The 7,608-nt window shown below is 38.7% G+C and overlaps 1 protein-coding gene across 1 annotated transcript; it reads right to left on the bottom strand.

Annotated features, from left to right (window-relative positions):
• Positions 1 to 87: 87 nt before the first annotated feature.
• On the bottom strand, positions 88 to 7,340 carry LOC131779228 (zinc metalloproteinase nas-13-like). The gene is made up of 10 exons (XM_059095757.2): positions 7,093 to 7,340; positions 6,598 to 6,668; positions 6,101 to 6,235; positions 5,710 to 5,828; positions 5,652 to 5,656; positions 5,193 to 5,368; positions 2,960 to 3,190; positions 1,971 to 2,121; positions 844 to 955; positions 88 to 174 (listed from the first exon to the last, which is right to left on the bottom strand). Exons 1-10 carry the CDS (start codon positions 7,338 to 7,340, stop codon positions 88 to 90), a joined length of 1,335 nt encoding a protein of 444 aa, XP_058951740.2.
• Between the last annotated feature and the right edge of the window lie 268 nt (positions 7,341 to 7,608).

The raw sequence follows: 7,608 nt of genomic DNA, 5'->3' as shown, positions 1-7,608 counted from the left end.
CATCTGCATTGGTATCTAACCTTCATTTTGTTTATCATAATCAAATGAACGCTTAAATTAAACCCATAAATGCCTGGAATATTATGTTCAGGAAGCATTTACAGTAACAGTCTCTCCAGGATCAACATCTCTTTCGCCGAAAATGTAAGTTTTGTCTCCGTCTTTGACGGTGATCTACAGAAGAGTAAAAGATTCTTATGATAAGTGCTACGATAAGCTACTTAAGATCTCTTTTAGCTTTTTAAAGTGGGTTCGTCAAGTAACACAAAAACCTTGCAGGGATCGTTTACCATCGTAGAAAAACGATTAAGTGATAAGAATAAACAAAAAGGAACGGGGATGTTTATAGAAGGCAAAGATTTACACGGACTGCAATTGAAGGAGACAAAATAGTTTCCAGGATTCACCAGTGGTGATGTAGCTTCTTTGAAGTAACTTTTCCCAGCTTGCTGTAACTGTTATTAATCGATGCAACTCCATTTTATTGGAAAAAGACAAGAACGTGATGTGATACGAGTTAAAAGCCTAAACAGAGGGGAACATTTTATGATCAAGGTTGTGGTACAGTTTTTAGAGCGTTTTATTTGGCTCTAAATTAGAGCGCTCACCTTAAAATACATGTACGTTCCCTTGATTTTAACATCAAGTTCCTCTAAAACTTTCCATGTCACATATCACACCTCTTGATGAAGAAATGTGATTTTGCTTGCCTGAAAGGCCAGATTCCGAGACAAACGCGTCAACTATTACCTAGACTTCTCTTCGAGTATACTTTATGAAATTTAGTTCTTGCATGTTTGTCGAGCGATTTGTTAAGTGCACAGTTGTTTCAGTAAATCTTACCTTGGCAACAGTCCACCCGTCAAAATAACTTCCGTCAGGGTTTTCTTGTAATCTGATCTTCAGCTTTCGAATAGTGCCCACGTCTTTAAATGCAACAAGGTAGTTGTCTTTCCTGAAATAAAAAAACAAAACAAAAAACTAGTCAGTCCTCACATGTGCTTGTCAAATTAAATTTCTTAGACACCCTCAGTGAATTACTCAAACATCACCAAATACGGTCATTTTGATCTAATTAGAGATATTTTGGGTCTTCTCCGCCACTGAAAAGTAACTTGACTTTTCGAAAGTTGTCTCCAAACATGCTAAAATAGTCCTATTATGGACGCTACCATTTTGAAAAACAGCTTAGTGACCTGGCGATAGATGCGATACCATAAAACGTGGTCGAAAACAGCTGCGTCACTGGTTATCACACGAAAAAAAAAATTTTTAGGCAAATATGCCTTTCGCTATGGCTCCTAATTGTTCGAACTGATCATCAAGAGGTTGAAAAAATGGAAATGAGGCTCTGTTTCGTCTTAGATAGCGGCAACGCAAGACTCAAAATATCAGCGTCCTACATAAAATTTTCACCACGTTCAAAGACAATCTTCGAAAGGTTGGGTCACTCTCTGAGATTTCACAGAGCAGCCAGTGTTATCATTTTACCAATACTTTTTAATGACAGAGATAGAAATTACACGGCTCTGGAGTATAATACTCAGATCCTTTGAAGGTTTGATTAAAGTCCTTGTGTGTGACCAACCAAACGAAAGCTGATGGTGCACTTTTAAAATATTTAACCGTACTTTTAACTTACTGCACAGGGTAGTCCAGCGTTTAAGTCTGTCATTAGATAAGGTAGACCTAACCACTTTTAAGTTAGATAAGATTCCAATCTTTCCTTTAACTTCACTTCAAATTTCTAAAAATAATTTTCGGATAGATGAGATCCTCAAAAAGACAAAATCTTAGAAATACCGCGTATTTAAAGATGCAGGTTTAAATTTGATTATGGCAATAAACGACATCGGTTTTTTTTAAATCAATATATAACGTAGATGTGGCTTACAAAAATACTTAACTTGTCTTGACTGTATCGTAAGTATGTTAGTTAAGTTTAACAATTCGCTTTAGTCGCCACTTACGCATTCCCCTCAAAGTCGTCGTAAAGGCCGCCTTTTGCAACACTACTCTCCCCAGAGCTCCCCTTATCACCGATCAGCTCGAGGTACAAAAAGGCGTCGGAACCATCCCAATATCCATCACCAGTTTGCACCATTACCTCCATGTTTTTATCTGAAGAATAAAACAAAAGATCAGACATAACTCCATTCCGTTACGTGTCTCGAATAACGTTATGAAAAGCAAGGCAACCGCAGCTCTGAACCATAGGAGTGACCAGCATTTATGATTTTTCACTACAGAAGTACCACTGAATCATTCATTAGGGTCATGATAATGAAAGAAGTGATAGCCAACTTAAGAGGCTTTGATTTTTAAACAAATTCTCCTTGTCAGCGCCAAAGGAAAAGTATAGAGAACAGTAAAGAGAAAATAGAGACTGACGTTAAGGCGTAGAGGGTTTAAGTTTGAAAAGAAGGAGTAGCTTTTCAACAGATGATTGTTACGGCTCCCGACAACATACATAATGACGAATACACATAAGTTAGAGTGAACGCTCTTTGGAGCTCTTCGCGATTCGATAACGACAAAAATATATCTTATTTAGGACACTTGATCGACGTAAAGTGCGTCACGATGTCAAATCGGTCTGCTTACCGGACCTGTTAACCGATCATGTCTACGTGGGATATTTATTTAACCTTAACACTCCTGGGAGTGAGAAAGGAGGAATTCTTCTTCATGGTGTCAATATATTTTCAAGCAGAAGGGTAACGGGAAGAAAAATTAGGTCTATGTTTGATTTCACGCCAAATTTCTCGCACGAAAATTTCAACAAATGCATTGTAGGAAATGTAAAGAATTTGATTTCTTGATCTTGAGAGTGAAAGGAGTAATTGCTTTCAGATTGGCAATAAAATAAAAACCCTACTTATGAGGTTATCAATTGTGTTTACATTTGCAACTTAACATAGTCAGATTGTTCAATAGTTCTATTGCCTTTTCCACTTACACACGTCGTTTTTCTGTGGGCAGTTGTAAAACTTGTTAATCTTCATGATATCAGCCGCGGACATGGCGTTTTCGTTGCCAAGCTCCATATTAGGATCCGACCTCGCTTCCATGGTGACCAGGCCTGATGACTTAGCAAATGTGGTCTTGCTGTATTGCATGATGGACTTGAAGTCGTAAGCAAAGCCTAAATTGTCCATGTCAGTTTTCTTCATGACTTCGTCCTTAACAGCTATTAAATAAAGAAGATGCCTTTCAGGTGATTCATAACTACCTTAAATAGCTTTTACAAAACAATCTTAAAATCTCTTGTCGGAGACTTTGTGATTCGTGCGTGACACATGTCAGATGACGAGTGTGAACATTATGTCAAGAGCTAGAAGCATCACCTTAAGTGATTTTGGGACATTGATCGGTTTACATGATCAACATAACCTTGAATGACCTTCTAAATCATTACTTAGCAACAACAAATCACAATGTAAAGAATATCGTATAAGAGAGTGATTTCTTTCAAATTTTGCAGAGTAGCTGTTTACACGCCCGTTGTAAATAAGTGAATACGAGTGTGGAATAAAACAGTTTGAATGAGTCTAGTTCGTTAGAATTCTATCCCTAGTAAACGGGGCAAAGTTTACGAAACGCTAACTACACTTGACCTTTTGACCTTCTACGAGTGACTGGCATCTTAATTCTCCTCACAATCCCTACCCCCCCCAAAAAAAATTCCATGAACAGCTTTTACGAGACAATCTTAAATCACCGACTTCACTTGACCTTTTGACCTCCCTACGAGTGACTGGCATCTTACTTCTCACAATCCCTACCCCCCTAAAAAAAATAATTATAATAATAATTCTCCTCACAATCCCTACCCCCCCAAAAAAAATAATTGTAATAATAATTATTCTAACAATCCCTACCCCCCCAAAAAAATAATTATAATAATAATTCTCCTCACAATCCCTACCCCCCCCAAAAAAAAAATTCCATGAATAGCTTTTACAAGACAATCTTAAATCACCGACTTCATTTGACCTTTCGACCTCCCTACGAGTGACTGGCATCTTACTTCTCCTCACAATCCCTACCCCCTCCCCAAAAAAAATAATTATAATAATAATTCTCCTCACAATTCCTTACCCCCCCCCAAAAAAAAAAAATTCCATGAATAGCTTTTACAAGACAATCTTAAATCACCGACTTCACTTGACCTTTTGACCTCCCTACGAGTTACTGGCATCTTACTTCTCCTCACAATCCCTACCCCCCCAAAAAAAATAATTATAATAATAATTCTCCTCACAATCCCTACCCCCCCAAAAAAAATTCCATGAATAGCTTTTACAAGACAATCTTAAATCACCGACTTCACTTGACCTTTTGACCCCCTACGAGTGACTGGCATCTTACTTCTCACAATCTCTACCCACCCCCCCCCAAAAAAAAATTATTATAATAATAATTCTCCTCACAATCCCTACCCCCCCAAAAAAATTCCATGAATATCTTTTACAAGACAATCTTAAATCACCGACTTCACTTGACCTTTTGACCCCCCTACGAGTGACTGGCATCTTACTTCTCCTCACAATCCCTACCCATCCCCCCCCCCTCCCAGAAAAAAGAAAAAATATATATATCACATTAAGGTCACGAGAATAAAGGAAATGGTCATCAACTGAAGAAGCTCTTGGTTGTTAAACAAATTCTCCTTGTCAGTAACGTTCGAAATGAACAGAGAACAGTCTGGAGAATATGCATACTGATGTTAGGGTGTAAAGGGCTAAGCTTGTACCTTTCATCTAATTTCTCTTGTTTAGAAACCCTGATGAAACACGATGCACGAGTTTTGAAATAGTAGATCAGAGTTTACAGGCACATAAGTACTTTATTTGTGATATTTCTGCCTACAATCAGCCACAAATTTATTTGACACATCATGTTTGACTAGTCTTATTTATGAAAAGAATAACACTCCTGTGTCCATAAGACCCCCTTTACATGACCCCTTTGCCCCAATCAATATTGCTTGTATTTAGCTAAAGGTTTATGGAATCAAGATACAACATTGTGTTGGGGGGTGGGGGGGGGGGGGGGCAGATAGGTTGACTTGACAAGGGCAAAAGAGATAAAAATAAGAGGGGGTTGAAAAGGTCACTGAGTCAACAATTTTTTCGCCAACTGTAGATTACAATAAGAAAAAAAGTAAAGCATAATTGAACAAGGCCTACCTGGATCAAGATTGTCTTCATAAATTTTCAAGTATGAATCTCGATCCTTTCGGTTGTGTTCGTGATAAAACCCCAGCAGATGAACGATCTCGTGTAAAATTGTTCCTTTGTATTCGCAGCCCGTTCCAAGAATAACATCTTGCTTTCCTGGGCGTTTCCCAATTTTGGAAAAGCATCTAAAAATTATCAATAAAGTTACTAAGAATCCTATGAACTAATAAAATTTAAATTAGGACCAAACTTTGACTACAGCCTCGAGCTTGTTATCCCTGTGGGTCGTCTACACGTGTGCATACTTCTCAGGCGTTCCCATCGACTCTGAGTGATGCTGCTTTTACATTTGGTCGATCACAGAAGGTTTCACCAGTCTGTTAGTTTCCCCATAGCTGCATTCTCAAGGAAAAATGGAACGACCTCTCGTTTCGAGACTAAACTTCACCCTCCCCCATTTCTTCCCACCCGGACTCTCTCTCCCCTTCCCGCCGTTTCCGGTTAGTACTTACATTTGGTAGTCAACTGCAGGCTGAAAACTAACATAGTCGGTCTCTCTAATTCGAGCCTGAAACTTCACACAAGTAGCTTCGTGTACATCTTGAATGGCACGCTGCAACTCAGTTTTAGCTTTGGAGTGAAGATCTGTACAAACAGATCATATGGGTAAAACCATGTCATTTATTGTGGAATAAAAAGATGATGGGATAAACTAAATGTAATGACTGGGAAGTTACCTCGAAAAACACTTCTTTAAAATATAAAAGGTTTTCCAACTATTCCGATGTATTATTTCTCAACTAAGGTCTCTTCGTCCGCTTTTGAGTGTTTTCTTTAAGGCAGACAAACACCTTGAAATAAGAAAGGGATAATTACTCAATCAACTACTGCATCAATGAAAAAAGCTAGTCACACACCATCTTGAACCACATAGGGAATCTTGACGACTGTTTTGCCATCTTCAGTAGAGGTGGACCATTTATATAGGGAGGAACGTACAGCTCCCCTCTTTGAAAGTGCTCTGTTGTCTTCAAGCAGCGACTCTTTCGCATCTATGAAAAAGAAATAAGAAAAAAAAATGGATGTAAACCATTGAGGCGGAGCGGAGCTCGAGCGCGCAAAACAATCAAGCGGAATCCTATACGTCGGTGTCTAGACTCAAGTGTTTTGCGCCAAAGTGTTCTGTGCAAAATTCTCAAACATGTATTCAGCACGAAAATCCTTATGATTTAGCATGAAATACTAAAACTCAGGCCGTTTATTTGTTGTTCTTCCTTGGTAGCGGTTGGCTGATTAAGAAATACATTTGAATCACAATTTAAACTTCTTCTGTCAAACTCTTTAATTCTTTACAAAATTATCTTTAACCCGTCTATATTGTACAAATAAAATCAGCCTCTATACAAAATCTCACATCTTTTTGTCTCTTGTGAGATCTCGATGTACCAGGTGTTGGAATTGTACGACAAAAGAAAAACGTGATCTCTGAAAATAAGCAAATAACATTTACAGCAACAACTATCTTTGTAAATCCTTTCTTTTTTTGAGATCGCGGTGAACGACGCCAACCTTAGTCTTCTTTAAAATTATTCCTGCCATAATTCCACGATCACAAAAAGCAACGTTTTTTCTGTTTTGCGTTCAGTCATTATATCCAACGAAAGAGGAGTCGTGATTTTTGTGCGGGCGCCCGATAGTGTTCAATGATCAAGCATTGACAAAATCAATCATTTTCTGTTAGTTTTGTTTGCTTCACTCTCGCCCCACATTGACCCGCTTGACTTTAGAGAGTAAATGGTAAACTCTGTACTCGAGCAAAAAGGCCCATCAAGCCGATTTCTGTAGCATGAAGTGACTATGATTGGTGCTACTCCCCTTGGGTAGAAGTCTGGTCTATCCCAAGGCCAACCTCCTACATTTTGTCAGAACTCCCAGAAACAGTTTGCTGGTATCCATCAAAACTCCTGGGTGGAGGTGGGAGATGTTAGACTCAAGTATGTCAAACATCTCGTCACAATTAACGTGTCCATAAAGGACACAACTCATTGACCTGACAAGGTCTCGACCCTGAACTTCTCGACCTAGAGTCCAACGCAATAGCCATCGGGCGACTGCGTCTCCCACACGAGTCTGGAGGATTGTCACGAAAACAACCATAACTTAACAAAGAACAACATTCTATACGGAGGGGGGAGGGGTAGGGGGTAGGAGGGGGCAATCATACTTCTGGACGGAAGTTCTGTTAGTTAGAACCTGTTAGAGCCTCAAGTTTTGTGCAGAAAAATTTTTTAAATTCAAGTAAACCTCATGCATACCGACTCGAAATCAGCGATTTCAAGTATGCTGACAAATTAAGTTTCTAAACAACAGAAAAGGTAATCCTGTTTTACAATAACGAATTTTGACTTTGCACTCCAACCAAACA

Source organism: Pocillopora verrucosa, chromosome 8, assembly GCF_036669915.1.
Source record: "Pocillopora verrucosa isolate sample1 chromosome 8, ASM3666991v2, whole genome shotgun sequence".
NCBI classification, from domain to species: Eukaryota; Metazoa; Cnidaria; class Anthozoa; order Scleractinia; family Pocilloporidae; genus Pocillopora; species Pocillopora verrucosa.
Note: the sequence above shows the minus strand (reverse complement) of the source record. Positions and strands in the feature narration are given on the sequence as shown.